Source organism: Parasteatoda tepidariorum, chromosome 3 (assembly GCF_982258835.1).
Source record: "Parasteatoda tepidariorum strain Cologne lab strain chromosome 3, Ptep-v5.0, whole genome shotgun sequence".
NCBI classification, from domain to species: Eukaryota; Metazoa; Arthropoda; class Arachnida; order Araneae; family Theridiidae; genus Parasteatoda; species Parasteatoda tepidariorum.
The window spans coordinates 78,274,550-78,291,399 of record NC_141757.1 but is presented as its reverse complement, the minus strand read 5'-3'; the positions used below and the strand labels follow the sequence as shown (position 1 = coordinate 78,291,399).

Sequence of the window (16,850 nt, the reverse complement as noted above, 5' to 3'; positions counted from 1 at the left end):
GCAATATATAAGTTGCCAGGTCTGAAGAGAATAAATAAATTATTTTTATCTGACTCAATACAATGCACTTTAATAATCAATTTAATAATGTTAATAGGTCAACATTTTCGTAATGAATTCAGAATTTATAAAAATATGAATGGAAAATGTATTATACATTTCTAGTAATTTTTACATTAAGCAATAAAAAAAAATTTACAGGCTTAATACTTATGTCAAAGAGATCAGAAGTGATTTTCAAATTAAGCTTTAGTCATAATGAATGTTTGTTAGGTAATAAATTTTAAGTACATAGACATAGCATTTTCTGAAGAATGATGGAATCATTAGATGGAAAAATAATTATTTTTCTTAATTAAGAAATATGTCATAAAATTCAAACAGTAAAAATAACATTGATGCATTATTGGATATCGTGGAAAATAAATATGGAAATAGTAACCTATTGGACTTGGCATTTGCTGCAATGTTCCGATCCTCAGGTGATAAGAAATAGGGCTGTCTAATGTTATTTTTACTTTCTCAGTCTATCGTCATATCTCTTCAGACTAATTTTATGTATCAAACATTTATTTGCATTCAATTATGAAACCTGTTTTTACAAGGATGATTTCATGTATTCAGTACCTTGTGCTGTTAATTATTTCACCATTACAGCTTTCAAATGAAATAGATGAATTTTAAAAAATCTGTGATTATAACTGAACCAACTTTATCTTTTTAGAAATAAAAAGTATTAAAGATTAAAAATAACAAAGCATGTTTTCTCAAAAACTCCAATACACAATAGAAGTGGTCAATTCTTCCTCACTCAAACAGGTTATTCTGAGAAATTGGAATTCATCTATTTTATATAAAAAATAAAACCAAAATAGAATTGAATTAATTTTTTGGATGCTGCTGCTAATTAGAACTTAGCAGCAGCAATTAAGAAAGCAATTAAGCTGAAGCAATTAAGAAATAAAAATCGTTCAATTTTTAAAAAATACAAAATATTTATATGGAAAATCCTGAATTTCCAGCATAAACAATTTTTTTGTGCCTCTGAGTCCCTCGTAACAAGGTTTAACTATATAAGATCGAAGCTAAACATAATTTTTATATACAATGAAGTCAATAAAGAAAAAACAAGCATACGAACCAAAAAATGAATTTTTAGTTCCACAATCCTTTTTCAAAGAGATAGATTACATTTTAACACGAATAAAAAATCAAATCATAAGACATATAACTTTATCCCATTTTATTATAAATATGAGGTACATATTCCTTTAAAAATATAATTAAGACATAGGGAAACTTTTTCCCAGTAAAATTAAAATTTAAAATCAAGTCTCTCCCATTATGTGCTTCAACTTCTTGGCATTCAAACATAAATTCAGCTAAAATTTCTCTCCTAGACTCTGTCTTATTTTTAATTATTTCTTTAGACACCATATGTTCAATTTCCAAAAGTTCACTCTCAGAATTTTGATATTTATGGAAAACCACATCACGTCCTTGCCAAGTATTTCTATAAACTCTACACTGTAGTTTAAGTATCTTACTTGAATTGCTGTCTACACTGAATTCTTTACATTGAAATAATAATCCATGCTCAAAAATACTCCTTAATTTTATAGCTGCACCTGGTATCACTTTCAGTCTTATCTGATGAGTATGCTTTTCTTGCAATTCTTTTGAGAGTTTAATCTCATTTGTAGGAGGCTTAAGTAGAGAACATAAGCCCCACATTTCTGTTTCTGGTAACCAGTTTTCACTGTCTTGATAAATATCACACACTTGTACTAAACTACTCATAAATTTGACACAATATTTAAAATTTGCTGATGTAGTGGCATTGTACGAGTGACGGAATGGATCTTGGATACTAACAGTACCAAACTATAATGTAAATAAAAAAGATAGTTAGCAAATCATTACTTACAAAACAAATAAGTTGTGACAAATTTGTTACTGTACACTATTTAACCTACTGGCAGTTATGCACGCAAGAAAGTCGAAACATTTTTTTTATCCTTCCAAATGGTTAAACCCTCACTCCATTTTCTACCTACAAAAAGTCCTGCACATAGAAACACACACTCATCTAGAATTAGATAGGTGACTATCTAGATTTAGATAGTGGAAAAATGATCCTTCATACCACAGTTTACTGATTATGGTGGAAGAATCTGCTTGCCACAGTTGTATAGTGTGAACATTTGGAAGCAGTAAAAATAAAAATGTCAAAACCACCAGTGAGTTTAAAACGAAAAATTCAATACATATATTTTAAAAACCGCTGCCAAAATGTTTGCAATAATGAAAAAAAATGTCTGTAACCTCTGATATAAGTAGCATGTAAAAAGTAAAATTTTTTGCAATGCTATTTTCAAAAGATAAACGTGTTAACTCATAGACATAATTTTCCATACTCTTGGATCTGACACTGATCTTCAGTAATAATACTTTCTAATCAATATTTAATTTAAAGTTATAGTTTCTTATACATTAAAATAAGCATCTATGATTTTATAGGATTTATTTAATTATCGAAGTATATATATAGTTATAATATTGTATAATCAACCTATATATTTATAATCTTACAATGGAGGAAGAAGTAATAGTTATATAAACTGAACTTAAAGGTTTTTAATTGAAAAAAGCAACTATTTTAAGAAGCCAATTTTTTTAAACGTTCAATATTTTGAAATAAGGCATAAATTTCTTTTAGAAACATTAAAAAGCCAACATATTATTCTAATTAGATGCTCATTTCATTACATTTATTTATTCAAAGAAATTTTATTTATAAATTTGTTAAAGGCTAAAAATATTTTTTAATTAAATCAATATGAAAGTACTATGTTAGTCAAATAACAGAAATAAAGGTTAATAACATTTAAAAACACACTTTTTATTATTTATTGGAAGAATCTAATTAGAAAATGGATAAAAAAAATATATTCAGTAGATTTGGGAAAAAAATTTAGACCGAGCAGTATTTTCTAGAATCCTCATAAAATATGCATAGGTTTTTACCATATTTACAAAGTGCTAATTGCCAAAAATTTAAATGTCATAAAATAGAAATATTTTGGACATTATGAAAGTGGATGCTAAAAATACAAAACAATTGAGAAACGTCATAAATTTCAATCACTTTAACAGAATTTTTAAAATCTGAAACGTCTAAAAAATAACCAACAAATTGAAAAATAAATTACAGAAAAACAGATGACAGAAATGTATGGTTTGTTGCATTTCGGAAACTAGAAAATTTAAACTCATGAAGTTAAGAAATTATTTACAAAGTTATTTAACAGATGGCACTGCTGACTGCAAAAAACAATGTTTTCAATGTAACTACAATTTACAGAAACAACATGACACAGTCTGCGGACCCACACAAATTAATATTTTGTGTATATATGTATCGTATTAATATTTTAAGTCAGCTATGACATCTGTTGACAAACTTTGTAATTAATATTGAAACAAAGCAATAAAAAATTTCCACTTTCCTGTGCAGATCATAGCAAACAATATCTTTCTATCTCCTTCCATTTTACATTAATTGATTTTTCAAATTGTTGATCATTTTCTGGACATCTGGTAAGTTTTGTTAAATGAATACTACAACATAAAAAACATTTATCTTTTACGTAAAGAACAATTATCTTTTTTGAGTTGTCTATGTTGTATTGATATATAAGTATAAATTGAATTGCATGCATTGATATATAGGTATAAACTTACCATAAAATTATCTCCAGAATTGTTGACAGGTGAAAATTCACTTTTATGAACACTGTAACCAGAATATGGAAGTAATACTCTCTCAAAGTCAAAATTCAGGTAAAAAAAGAAAAAATCCCTCAGTAGTTTTTCTGAAATAAATTAATATTAGTAAACACATAAAAATACACATCACTACAACAAAGTAATAGATAAACAATAACAAAGTTTTACAAAACAAGTATGCCCCACCCCTGCGGAATAAAACTATACATTTAATCAAACAATTTTATGAAATATAAATATGGATAAAGAGAGACAAATGTAATGCAAAAGAAGTAATAATTGGAAAGAACCACATTTCACTATAATTACTGGGGGAAAAAACTTCTGAAGAATTGGGGGAAACAACCATAACTATATATTAATAATAAGCATATTTCAATGCAATAGAAAAATAAATGAATTAAATTTACCATCAAATATTTTCATTAAGATTAATCATATTAGTTTATTAAAGAAATAGTTCTGAATGACGTACCAGCTGGTGTTGTATTTTCTGAGGGCTTAAAATTTTTCAAATCTTCAATCATCACTGAAACATCTGCCACAGAAGCTGTTTTCAAATAATCTAAAACAAAAATTCAGTATTACAAATCCCAATATATATTTCAAAGAAGAAAAAAAGTAAATTATGTTAATAGCACTTTAAAAACAATAGAATAAACAATTATGTTTTAATCAAGCTAATTGTGCTTATTCGCACTTTCATTGAATTTTCCATTTTTTTATCCTATATGGTTATTTACTAGCACAAACTTAAAAAATAATTGCTATATCCTCATTATTTAAATACTTGATTTTTACCCTGGTGATTGGTATTTTTCTCTTACCTAAATAATTTTTTACATAAGTACCATTGCTTTGTAGAAAGTGCATTAAAAGAAAACATATTTGCTGTAGTATAGTCTTCTTAATTGTGGCAAGAGTATTGCATTTTTTAAGGAGTTATTTCTTGTGCATTAATTTCTTACACAATTCACTTAACAAAATTCTAATAGAAAAAAGAATCGCTAATGTCTATGATTTCAATGATAGAATTATCTGTGGATATGGCAATCAATATGCTTTGTGCAAACCATATTAAGTTTTATTAAATGACAACAAAAGTTTCATAATTTCAGTGAATTCAAATCTGTTTTGTTACAACCTCTATCAAGCAATGAAACACCAAAATTGATGTGACAATTGAATAAAGAAACAAAACTACAAATCAGAAAAACCAAAAATAAATCACTTTTGTAAGCTTGACAAACCTACAGTAAAAATGCTTAAACAGTTTAAGTTCGTTTCAACCTCAAATAAAAAAACTTGTTTGTCTTAGCTGATAGCTATTTTTTTAAACAATATAACTTTATTAAGAAACAAAACTACAAATCAGAAAAACCAAAAATAAATAACTTTTGTAAGCTTGACAACCTAAAGTAAAAATGATATTAAATTTGACAAATTATCCTGGAAGTTAAAAGTCAACAAGAAAGAATTTCAATAACACTAAAAATTTACTTGATTTATCAATGATTTCTTGTAAGGGTGGCAATACTGGAGGGTTCACATTCTGGAGAAAGTAGATAACAAAAAGAGAAAATGCATAACTATTGAATCTATCAATATCACCAACAAAACCACCATATTTCCCCCAATATCGAACCAGCTTTGCCAAAACCACAAATCTTTCATCCAGCTGACATATCAAGCGCAATACTCGTGTGTTACGAAGAGAATTTCTGAAAATTTATATATATGCTTTTTAGAACAACAAACATAACATATAAGTGATGAAATTAAAATTATAGACAACATTTAAGAACACTTAAGTAGTTTAGTCAATTTGAGTTGGCATATTAATATGCATATCTCATATTTATTTCAACAATATGAAATATAGAGACAGCATTTTGTTTTCAATATATCACAATTTATCCAAAATAAAAAATTAACAATGTTTCTAAAATAAAAAATACAAATAAATTCATTTAAATGTAAACTTTAATTTTCTCTACAAAATAAAACATAATCTGTATATTTTTGTGTAGTACTAATTCGTAACAGTTTATTTTGATATACAGCACAAAATCATTAAGCAACACAAATTAATTTATGAAATATTTGTGCAAAAACCATAGCTATTTTTTTAAGTTAATGTTTAAATTTGAATATAATTAATTAGAAAAAAAATATTATGAATTTAAAAAAATAAGAATCTTTGTTCAAAAATTAAAATTAAAAAAAGATTTAAGTCATGTTTACATAAAATACTTTTCAACTTATCAGTTTATAATTGTAATTCTGAATCCAATCAAGCTTAAGGAAATCATTTAATAAGTTTTATTATTACAGTAAGAACTGTAATCATAAATGCTATATAAATATAATAAAGGAAATTATACGCTTTAAAAAAAAAGCTCTTGTTTTAAAAAAATTAGAAATTGGTAAAAAAAAAAGGAAGAAAAGATTAGCCTATTAAAGATTATTCTAGTTTAAAATATTGCGAAAGGGAAATTGGTATAACATAAAGGGTTGCTCGATTAGAACATATTGTTGCAGTTAAAATCAAATAAACAATAAAACTAGCACATCAAAAGCTATAGATTAAAGATTTTGGTCATTATAAATTAATTTTACCAACATCTGACTGTCTAGAAAATATAACCTTTGAGAGAACTACAACATGACTTTTGTCAATTGTCATTCATCCTTTTACAACATGACTTAGCAAAAAAAAAATTTTTTTATGACCCCATCAGAGTACCATTTTCAAATATGGCACACACATTGCTAATATAAAGTTTAAAATATTATTTTCCCAGAAAAATTCAAAAATTTGATTAAAATTTAAATTGTTTAAAAATTTGATGGTAATTTTTAAAAAAAAAATAATTTTTGAAATAATTTAGCTACATTATAAATTTTATAAAATGCATTAAAAACTGTTTAAAAGGACATAAAACTAGCTCTCTAGATCAATAAGTTCTCAATTCATTAGTCACTTAGAAATTTAAAAACTGCTAAAAATTTGTAAACTTTCTAAATTTTGAAAGTGCTTAACTCAGAAACAAACAGTTTAAAAAAATCTGACACATAGTATTTTTTATTTATTCTATTAGTTCTTCCTATGAGCCTAAATAAATTTAATACAAAGACGCGACATTTTGACCATTGGTTCATAAAGTGTGGAATTACTCTTTAATAATACCCAGCTCTAACAATTATAATTACAGAGAGAGAATATCAAAATTTTGGAATGACAACACAGCTTCTTATCAAAATATGATCCTTTAAATTAAAAATCTTAATGTGGAGTTGAAACATTAGTTTCAGTATAAAAAATGGTAGCGCTAGACGAAAAGGAAGAAAAGTGCCTTTATAAATTTTTGAAATATCAGCAACTAAGCTCTACTGAACATTTTCTATTAATAATGGAAAGAAAGCATAGTTATTTGTATGCTGTACATTGCTCTCTTCACCTCTGTCTAACAATACGATATTTCATGGTGAATTTTATTGAAAATTTTTCACAGTAAAGAGTTGATTGTTTTTCCATATAAAGTAGGCATTGATATTTTAAAATTTCAAAGTTATGTCAATGAAATCGTAACTATTAGAGCTGAATAATCTTTACCTTATGAATGATACCATTATGTATAATTTTATGTTTTCTCAAATGGTATGCTGACCAGGAAGGTCATATATCGGCAAAGTTATTTCATAATCACTTTGAATGAGTAACAACATACATAAAAATTCAATCAAAACTTACTCAGATTCACACGAAAAATCACAAAATACATCGTATTTTGCATTATAAAATCGTAGAATAGGGCAACGAGCCTTTATAAACAATATGGGCTCTTTTATATCTGCTGTGCCGTGCCTTCGAAGTATTCGCCTTACAAAACGTAACATATACAAAGGAGTTAAGCGACTTAAAGTTTCTTGAGATACTGATCCATCCAGCACAGAATCAAGAGTAGGTACATCTTTTAGAGTAACATAATTCTATAAGAAATAAAATCATAAAGAAATTGAATGAAAGAAGCTTGATTTTGTTAAAGAATTATTATATATGTACAATAATATATATTCTGTCCTCAACAATTGAAAATTTTAACATTAAGATTCTTTTTTTAGCAGATACATAATAATATAATACTATAAAATATAAATTTATCTTAAAATAAAATACATGATTTATAACATTTTAAAGAGATATCGTAAGTGACAACTGAAACAGATAAATTTTAATGAATTAATATCAAATTGATAAATTTTAAAATACTGAATAACTGTAAAATTTGGTATGAAATGTATTTGGTATGAAATGTAACTTGGTATGAAATATATCCTTAAAAATAAAACTAAACTAAAATATTATAGTTCAGTTATATTTTAAAAAATTAATATAAAATATATTTTAGAGTATTTTATAACTTGTAATATTTATTAACGAAGTAAGAGACACAAAATCTACACATCATTTTAAAAAAAATATGTGGCAGATATAAAAGTAAAGGGTGAATAGATTAATCTGAGCGAAAATAATTTTAGAATATGAAATAAGTTTCTCATTTGGAAGATGTCTACTTTAAGATTACATTAATTAATTATAACCATACAAAATCTTTTTTATAGTTTACCAAAATAAATTTCATTTTTATGATACAAAAAAATAGGATAATATATAGTATAAATATATAGAATAAGCCCCAAGAATCAAACAAGTTAGATATTAAAAAAAGACTGTCTATTTATAAATCTGTCTATTTTTAAATACCTCTTCTTGTATGATATAACACACATCTAATAATGTTTCTATAAATGTCCGGTAAACACTTTTATTACTAATAAATAGTTTTGTAATTTCTTCTAAAAGCTATATATTAAATGAATTCATGTTATTTTTCTAAAAAAATTAATATTTTTTCAAGGTAGTAAACCTTCAAGACAGCGACAAAAGGAAAAAATTGGTAGAGAAAGATTGAAAAAGTAAATAGTTTTTACTAATTCTTATCTATCTACCAATATATACTTATAAATTAAAGAAAATAAATCTACTTGTTAAAAGTGAGCAATTTAATTTCTAAAATTTAAATGAAATTCAAACCATTAAAACTTCCAATAGCCAATTGGAGATTCCAATTGGACTTCCAATTGGAGATCATGAAATATTTGTCACTACTACTTAATTTTTCTAAATTATGCAATCAATTGGAAAATTTCATAAAGTCTGGTATGCATTAATTAAGTTAAAAGGGTTCATGCATTAACTATCTTTGTAAATTTCTTTTCAAAGGAAAGAAATAATTTCTTAATCATACTTTCCTTGTTTGAAAATTCAATTTCTTTTTTTTTATAAAATATTAGACACTTTAAGCCGTTTATTTTTAAGTTCATATATGTTAACTTTGTATTCATCTGAACATCTGTTATTTATTTAAGATAACTGCTTGGAACAAATTATTATTTAAAATTTTTAAAAAATTTTAATGTGTCATTTTAAGTGATACTTTTACGTGTATTAACATTAAAATAATATTTTACGTTATTAATAATCATTCTGTTATGTGCCTAATCCATAATAAACTTTTGTATTGCATAGTCCAAATTAGTAATATTAAGTGGGAGTTAAAAATAAATGGTATTTTCGTGCTCTCATGATATTATGACTTCAAGTTTTAATGTCTGTTCTTCATTTGTCGTTACATCAAGCATCAACTGTATAAAACAATTCAGATATAATTTTTTAGAAAATTTATTTTACCTCATCATGAAATAGAGTTTGAAGGCATACATCTACATCACAACCTTTGAAGCCAAGGCCATTAACACTTGATCCAAACTGGTGAAGTTTAAAATTAGTAAAATATATTTTAAACATGTCCTCAAGTGATTTGCAAAACAATGTTCTGTTGTCTCTATCTTCATCTGATAAACTCATTAAAGAGCAAAATTTTGCTATCTGGGATGAAACCTAAAATTAAATTAATGTTGCTTTAACACAGTTTGAAATGAAGTCAATATAAGTGTGCTCCTTTCAAGAGCGTGTTACAAATATAAAAGAATTTTAGTTTTTTTGCATTATAGAAATGTTAAAACTTTATGGACATTAATTTTAGGTTATGGATATTTTATGTAATATTTTTGGTGTTTCTGGTTAACAGAAACACTAAAAATTACACAAAATATAGAGTGCGACTTTTTCAACAAACTATAATTCTTAATTTACTGACTTAGTCTTCTTTTTCAAGCTAAAATAAATGTAATGTACAATTAATACTTACTGAATTACAATTCTGTAATTCTGCAATTAAATCTGAATGTAAAATTGCATTGCTTCCTTCTTCACAAGCTGATGAGAAATCATCTGAATTAGCTCTCGCCTTTAATTTTACACCTGTTGCTGCAATGGTTTTCCAGCCTTTAATCGTATGAACTTTTAAGACGACTGGAGATGTTGAAATATTTGATGAAATCTAGAATTTCAATTTATATTTTAAAAGAATTGAACAGATGATGTAGAAATACAGGGAAATATATAAACTTATATTTTAATGTCATATTAAATTCACTCTTTTCTTTGTTAAATCCTACCTTTTCATTAAATAAAATTGAGAAAAACTGATTTCCACAGTAGAAAAAAAAAAAAATTAGAATTTTAAAAAAAATTTAAACAATACTACGATGTTTAGAAACTTTCACTGCGTACTATTTAAAACTTTATTTCGCAAAACAAATTAAGTTAGAAAATTATTCTTGTTCTATTTATTTCAGTCCTCAATTAAGAAGGTGGATTTAAGTAACAAGGTAAAAAGTATATCGGGTCTCATCTATGAAAAAAAAAATATGGTATTCTCAGTATAGTATAATAGCTGCGACACGGCGACATTGTCGCAGAACATTACAGGGCTCTTGCAGAAAAATTATTTTTATTTTGAAAAGTTTAAAAAAAAAAAAATTAGTCATTTTTCTTTTTTATAGAAATTTACACATAATATTAGAATCATGCATTTAGATAATCACTTTTTCACGCTCTAAATTTACGACGATAGTATCGTAAATCGATGTCATGTTTCGATTGTATTTTCGGCATTTATTGATATTGATTTTCATGTGGATTTTAAATATCCCGATATATTTCAAACAATATGGAAAATTCGAATCGTTCATTTGAGTATTTACTTTTTAAGGCAATAATTCTATAGATTTTATGGCAGTTATTGCTATTGATTTCTCCATATATTTTAAATCCAATATTTTTATGCGATATTATTTATTACAACAACGTAATCTCAAAACGAAACACGCATTTGAGGAACCCGATTCGCGCAATTTTGCTGTCTATCTTTTTTTCGGCAATTACTACTACGGATTTCATGATTTTTAATTTTATATTTTACTGTGGTAATTATTTACAAAATGCGGAGAAAGAAATAATTTGTGTCCCCCCCCCACAAAATGCAAGAATATCACACATAATATTAGAATAAAAAATTATTACATGTTTTATTAAAAAAAATTATATAGTTTTACAGCGCTTCTATTACTTTAAATTTGTAACATATATGTTTGTTATTATTGAAAGTATCTTGCAGAAAGATAATAGTGATAGAGAGTTTTGTCGCAGATAGCTCGAAAAAATTCTGCCACAGGGTTCTCAGTTTTCCTTGAAAACATTATTTGGGATGCTGTAATTTTCACTGAGTATGCTAAGACAAAGACGGTTACTGTCACGGAAGTTGTCTACGCTTGACTTAATTTCAACAAATTATATTTCATCTTCAATTTTCTAATTACCATTGATATTTACAGGGGGTGATTGTGAGCCCAAGTGAAAATTCCAGAAAATTTATTGAGTTCAAAAAAAAAACAAAAAAAAGACAGTTTAAAATTTAAACAGGGTTTTTTTTCCTTTTCCTTAAAATACAGTCGGATCCCGTTTTAGCGAATTCCGTGGGACCGGAGCTATTTCTACGCAATAATGAAAATTCGTTATACCGATATTACGAATTTTCAACATTAACAAATATTATTTCGTTACATTGGGATTACTATTCGTATGAAAAAACAATTTACAGTTTTGATATTATATTTTTAATCTAGATTTGGGAAAATATCTATGTAATATTAAAAGAGCGCCCAAAACTAATGTAAACAATGAATTTATTAACACTTACTAATTAGGCAGATACGTAATCAGTAATTTTTTTCTGAACAAATGATTTAGAACCAGTAGAAATTAAAAAAATTTCCAAATTATGCACATGTTCAAACAAAGTATCTGAAAAGTTTTTTTTGTGCCGATAAATATCTCTTTACAGCTTCCAAATTGGCTAGGGGTTGTGAAGCTGTAGGTACATTGTTTTATTCTGGACATCCTTCATCAACGCTGCTGTCCGAAAGTGATTTTTGTTTGTTTTCTTGAATCATACGCACAATATCATAGTCTGTCAATGCTTCGCATGTTCTAGCATCATCATCTGCAGTCAGAAAATCGTCAAGACTGACTTCGTTTGGCACTGATGTTTCTTTTGTCACATGTTCCCATAAAGGCTGCAAATCGATGATTACATCATTAATTTCATCGACTGTTTCATTGTCAATTGCCGAAATTAAATTTGCTTTCTTCCATCCATTACAGATGACTTTTTGGCTAATGTCTTTCCATGCTCCAGCAATCATATCCATTGCTTGCTTTACATCTGGTTTCGTAATTGCTTCTTTAATTCCGATTTGCACAAGCATACGCCTCAGAAGTTGTGTTCGATACTTTCCCTTTACCACTTTAATTATACACTGGTCAAGAGGTTGTAAAATTGACGTACAATTAGGAGGAAAGTATTCGATGTGAATACATTCCAATTTTGGTGGCTCATTGTGGGGTGAACAATTATCAATAAGAAGCAGAATTTTTCTTTTCTTGCGTTTCATATCTTCATCAAACTTAACCAACCACTCATTAAATATTCCAGTCGTCATCCACGCTTTGCAGCTAGATCTATAATCACAAGGTAGTGAATTTACATTTTTTGGGCACCTAGGTTTGGCAGATTTGCCGATAACCATAACTTTTCTCTTTTCAGTGCCTGACATATTGCAGCAAAACAAAGCAGTTAAACGCAGTTTTGAATTTTTGCCTCCAATGCATTTATCCTTTTTAAACGCCAGGGTTTTGTTTGGTAACAACTGGAAAAAAATTCCCGCTTCGTCTGCGTTGAAAACATCAGAAGGATCATAAGACCTAATTGCATCCGATATTTTTTCTGATTTTAAGTCATTCACAGCTTTTAAATCAACAGAGTTAGCTTCACCACAAATTTGCTTTGCAACAATACCATAACGTTCCTTGAATCGATTCAACCAACCAACTCTTGCTTGAAAATTTTCGTTTCCAAAAGTTCTTGCAAATTCCAAAGCCTTTTCACGAATGAGGGGCCCGGAAATTGGAATGTTTCGGGAGCGAATATCCTGGAACCATGTAAAAACAGCTGCATCTACATCTTGAAAATTTGAAAGTCGTATCTTTTTTCTATGTGATCCGATCAATGCTGATTGCACTTGTTGTTCCAACTTCGTTCGATTTTTTAAAAAAGTAGATAGAGTAGATAGAGATAAAAGTAGATAGAGTACTAATCTATCATTCTTGACAAGCCCTTTCTATTGAATAGAATTCCCTCTTTTAAAAGCATGTGTATTTTGACTTCTTAAAACATGAATGAATCAATGCAAGGGTCAACTCAGGGTGGTCTCTTTCCAGTGATTTTTCTTTTTTTGACAGATTTTTCACATTTGAAACTTATTAGTATTTTAAAGGTGATAAAACATTTCATTTCTGAGAACATTTTTGAAGAAATGTGTCTTGTTCATCAAAGAAAATAAGACCTGGTGTTCATTTTTGCCTTCGCTAAATCGGATAATTGATTTCGTAATATCGGTACTTTTTATACATTGTTCACATGGAAATACATTTGGGGATTCGGAAAATATTCGTTACTTTGAAATTTTCGCTATTTCGAATTTCGCAAAAATGGGATTCGACTGTATATTTAAAATTTTACACATACCTATGATGACCTGGAGAAGTAATTAAAATTTATAAATATGTCTTTTGTTCTTGAGTTTATGATTATAACAACTATTTACTGATAAAAAATAAATATTAATCATGAATATAAGCTTATAAAGTATCTCTCTGGCTCTCCTTTACAAACAAAAAAATAAACTGTGTTTTTAAGTTCCACCTTTGAAAATTTGATTTTCGGAAACTTCTGTGATCAATGATTTTTTTAAACATCTGGACCTTCGATCTCCGGAAACTTCCGGATCACTGTTAGCGAAAATTCCGGTAATCCGGATTTTTCCGGAGCACAATCAGCCCTGGATTTATATTTTGAGCAAATCTGTCTGGAATATTTCCTACTCTTAACTATTTTCCTTTGTTGAACATTAGCTAAAGAATTTGTAACGCAAGAAAGGAACCAAGTTCAAGTTTTCTAAGCTCATGAACATTAGGTAAAACTTTCTGAACAATATAGATTAAGAAATTCGAATACAGTAGGGAACCGATTATCCGGAACGATCGGGACCATCCCTATTCCGGATAACTGATTTTTCCGGTTTTCTGAATCGCTACAAAAAGCCGTTTTTTTATTGTTAAACCCAACTAAAAGAAAAAAATTTTGGGAAATAATCTTAAAAAGAAGAAAAAACGATGAAGTAATACACTAATGATTATTTCCAAAATGATGGTAAGGTTAACATCTTTCAAAAAAGAAAGAAAAATCCTAAAATCTTATAAGGAAAAAAAAAATTTGTTTAAAAAATGGCGGGAAAATTTATCGAATTTCGTTCCGGTTTTTTGGTTTTCCGGTTTTCTGATTTCCGGATAACGGGTTCTGTACTGTACTTAATTATTCAGTATTCAACAGATGAAACAAGAATATTTTATCATAATAAAACAAATTACTTACAGAATATCAGAATGAAAATTGTGATATGAATACAGAATTTTATGCTTCTATAAAAATGATCTGTTATTTTCTCAACAGGAAAGATAAAAATACACATCAAAAAGTATAAATATTAATTGTTCAAAGAAATATGTGTAACTTACACTTTAAGGTGACATTTCCTTATCGCTATCTGTTTGCGTAAAGGTGCCAAAAAAATTTTTAACTTGCAAAAAATTCCTCTTTTTTAAAAAGAAGTAGAGGGGGATATTTCCATATCATAATCTGTTGCGCCAACTACTATGGACAAGGTGCCAAATAGATTTTAAACTTGCATATTTAAAAAAAAAACATGTACATGTTTGCCTGGGGGTGGCTGTGAGTTATACCTTTCGAGTTGGTCTCCTTTCGTGAAGTTTTATTTATTAATTTATTTTTTTAGTTTCTCGCCTGCCACTGCCTGGAAGTTGCCAAGACTTGACGATTATTCCGCCTCTGTTCACGATACGGAAATCTCCCCAAGTAGATATTTTTTAAGCCTAATAGTTATAACTCAACTTTTAAGTTGGTCTCTTTTTTAATTTAATTTCCTACACGCCACTGCCTGGACGCGCTTAGCGAAGATACCGATACGGAAACTTTAATCAGTAGAACAAAATATACCTAAAAATTTACAATACCTGAAGAAATGGTCGATGCATTTTTCTTTCAATATGGGGATTGTTCTGACACAAAATAGCATAACTTCCAAATATTCTGCCATGCCCAACATAATTACAAAAAGAAGTTAATGCAGATTTATACTTCATAGTATGAATCATGATGAATAAAATATTTAAATTAAACTAAATATTTATTGAAAGTGCACACAATGATTGTAAGGATTAGGATGAATAAGTTATACCGTAAAACTTAACATTTTTGACACGCAAGAGCACATGCCCTAAACATACATGACACATCATTTACTCATTGCATATGGATTCTATCATCTTATTTCATATTATTTTCATGATATTTTTCAAACTCTTCGGAAAAGGCTGGTAAATTCAACTTAAACTAAGTTGCATAAGCTCTGCTAACATATTAAAATCAAAACATCAATAACGACTAACAACTGGAGATTTCTCAAAATGTTATTTCATTTGAACAGGTTTGTACGCTTTAATCTAAACTACTTATAGGCCTCTACAGCTTACAATTGTCATCTAGCGGCAATTTAGAAATACTGTTATAAGACTTACATTCTCAATATTTTTTTTTTCTTTTGTCAAAATAGGTCGAAAATTTTTGGGCTTTTTAATTACACATTTCAAATTTATTTAAATATGTTTTAAAGCTGAAATATACAAAAAAAAGTTTCTCGATCATTAATCGTTAAATTAGTCGTTGGGAAATAATTTTACAAAAGCATAACTTTAAAAATTAATCATTGCTAAATTATAATTTCTTTTACGAAATACAAAGACAAAACATATATACTTATAAAAATAGACAAAATACTTACAAAAAAAATTGAAATTACGTGTAGTATGATGAACATCGGAACAAAACTCGATTCGAACCTCGAATTATGCGAGGTTAAAGCCCTAACCTCGCAAAATTCGCGTTTCTTTGCAAAATGATTAGCCAGTTTCAGTCCTTTTTTCTAAAAACATGCTTTATTTCGTAGAAATATGGCTAGCAACCGCCATCTTTTAAGTCATATCAGATCATTGGGCAATCAAAAATCATAGAAAAACCGAAATAAACCATTAACGGTAAAAGTGTGGGTCGCACATTTAAATAGACAGAAAAACATATCCCTGTAGAAATGGCTGTTTGCGCAAATTTTGCTATTTCTGCGTTGCTTGTGGAAATTGTGGGATACCCTGCGAGAAAGTTAAATGTATCTGGTATTAGTTATATCAGTACAAGTTATATCCTTTATTAATATACGAAATATTTATTCATCTCTCATTCGTAATAATTAATTATAAGTTTTTGTAGTGTTTACATAACTCATTTATTTCAATCTGAGTCAGTTTAAAGTTTTCTTCGCTTGAAAAGAAATTTTTCGTATTTATCGAAATATTTTGAAACTAATTCTCTACATAGAATAATATTTTGACTGAATAATTA

At 27.6% G+C, this 16,850-nt stretch overlaps 1 protein-coding gene across 2 annotated transcripts; it reads right to left on the bottom strand.

Moving 5' to 3' along the window:
- Positions 1–1,219: 1,219 nt before the first annotated feature.
- On the bottom strand, positions 1,220–15,876 carry LOC107438998 (speckle targeted PIP5K1A-regulated poly(A) polymerase). Of its 2 annotated transcripts, none has more exons than XM_043038542.3 (8): positions 15,410–15,876; positions 10,065–10,256; positions 9,545–9,754; positions 7,544–7,782; positions 5,290–5,510; positions 4,265–4,354; positions 3,745–3,875; positions 1,220–1,884 (listed from the first exon to the last, which is right to left on the bottom strand). In XM_043038542.3, exons 1-8 carry the CDS (start codon positions 15,548–15,550, stop codon positions 1,234–1,236), a joined length of 1,875 nt encoding a protein of 624 aa, XP_042894476.2. In that variant the 5' UTR covers positions 15,551–15,876; the 3' UTR covers positions 1,220–1,233. The 2 variants fall into 2 exon arrangements, with proteins under 2 accessions (XP_042894476.2, XP_087015763.1); XM_087159637.1 differs by lacking the exon at positions 1,220–1,884 and adding an exon at positions 3,505–3,621 and having other exon boundaries at positions 15,410–15,841.
- Between the last annotated feature and the right edge of the window lie 974 nt (positions 15,877–16,850).

Bases quoted from the DNA above. Each gene is read 5' to 3' on its own strand.
- LOC107438998 (XM_043038542.3), bottom strand. From the start codon at position 15,550: ATGATTCATACTATGAAGTATAAATCTGCATTAACTTCTTTTTGTAAT. The intron at 10,257-15,409 runs GTATTGTAAATT...TTGAAATTCTAG, and splicing joins TGCATCGACCATTTCTTCAG to ATTTCATCAAATATTTCAAC. The intron at 5,511-7,543 runs GTAAGTTTTGAT...ATAAATTTTCAG, and splicing joins GATTTTTCGTGTGAATCTGA to AAATTCTCTTCGTAACACAC.